Source organism: Eimeria mitis, genomic scaffold (assembly GCF_000499745.2).
Source record: "Eimeria mitis Houghton genomic scaffold, Emh_scaff1002, whole genome shotgun sequence".
Lineage (NCBI taxonomy): Eukaryota > Apicomplexa > Conoidasida > Eucoccidiorida > Eimeriidae > Eimeria > Eimeria mitis.
In genome coordinates this window covers 32-608 of record NW_013567007.1, presented here as the reverse complement: position 1 = coordinate 608, position 577 = coordinate 32, and the positions used below count along the sequence as shown (strand labels likewise).

At 44.0% G+C, this 577-nt stretch overlaps 1 protein-coding gene across 1 annotated transcript in view; it reads left to right on the top strand.

Annotated features, from left to right (window-relative positions):
* Positions 1-327, top strand: part of EMH_0027190 (uncharacterized protein) — a gene marked incomplete at both ends in the record, with an annotated part of 3,756 nt that extends 3,429 nt beyond the window's left edge. The window contains one exon of the mRNA XM_013493996.1: positions 222-327. Within this exon, the coding sequence (XP_013349450.1) occupies positions 222-327 (106 nt within the window). The remainder of the gene's footprint in view (positions 1-221) is intronic.
* Between the last annotated feature and the right edge of the window lie 250 nt (positions 328-577).

Here is a 577-nt window from a genome sequence, read left to right as displayed (position 1 = left end):
ATTTGAATAACCAGAGAGCCCTTGCCGACACGCAGATGAAAGTTTTAAACAATTACTTGTCTTCCCCTCTCTCCTCCTCTATGCTGCCGTCCTTGGGGTCTGCCGCTAACTAGGGAGTGAGGCAGACCCGTTCGGGCCGCCGATTGCTATACCCTAAACCATAAACCCTTGCTGCAGAAGGGTTGTGGTTGGGGTAGATGTTTTAGGGTTTAGGGTTGCAGCGCTGAGCCGCTGCGAAGAGAAAACAAAAGGCAGAACAGGCCAATGCAGATACACAAAAAGGAAATATTTTTTTACAGCAATATTACCTTCGATTACACGAGATAATGCTGCGTCTCCATACTAATAGTGATATATTTCTTTATTTGCACTGAGGGGGCAGCTTAGGTTTCATCTGCGGCGTTCATAGAGCAGGGGAATTTTATATACTTTGACGTGTACACCTCTCAGTCTTAATTTGTTCAATGTTTACTGGCCCATACTTTGTTTGTTTCCACGATGATTCACTCCAGCATTTATATATTTAAATATATTTTTGTATCAAGAGGAAACTTGCTCTTCAGGCTGACGCAGCCCG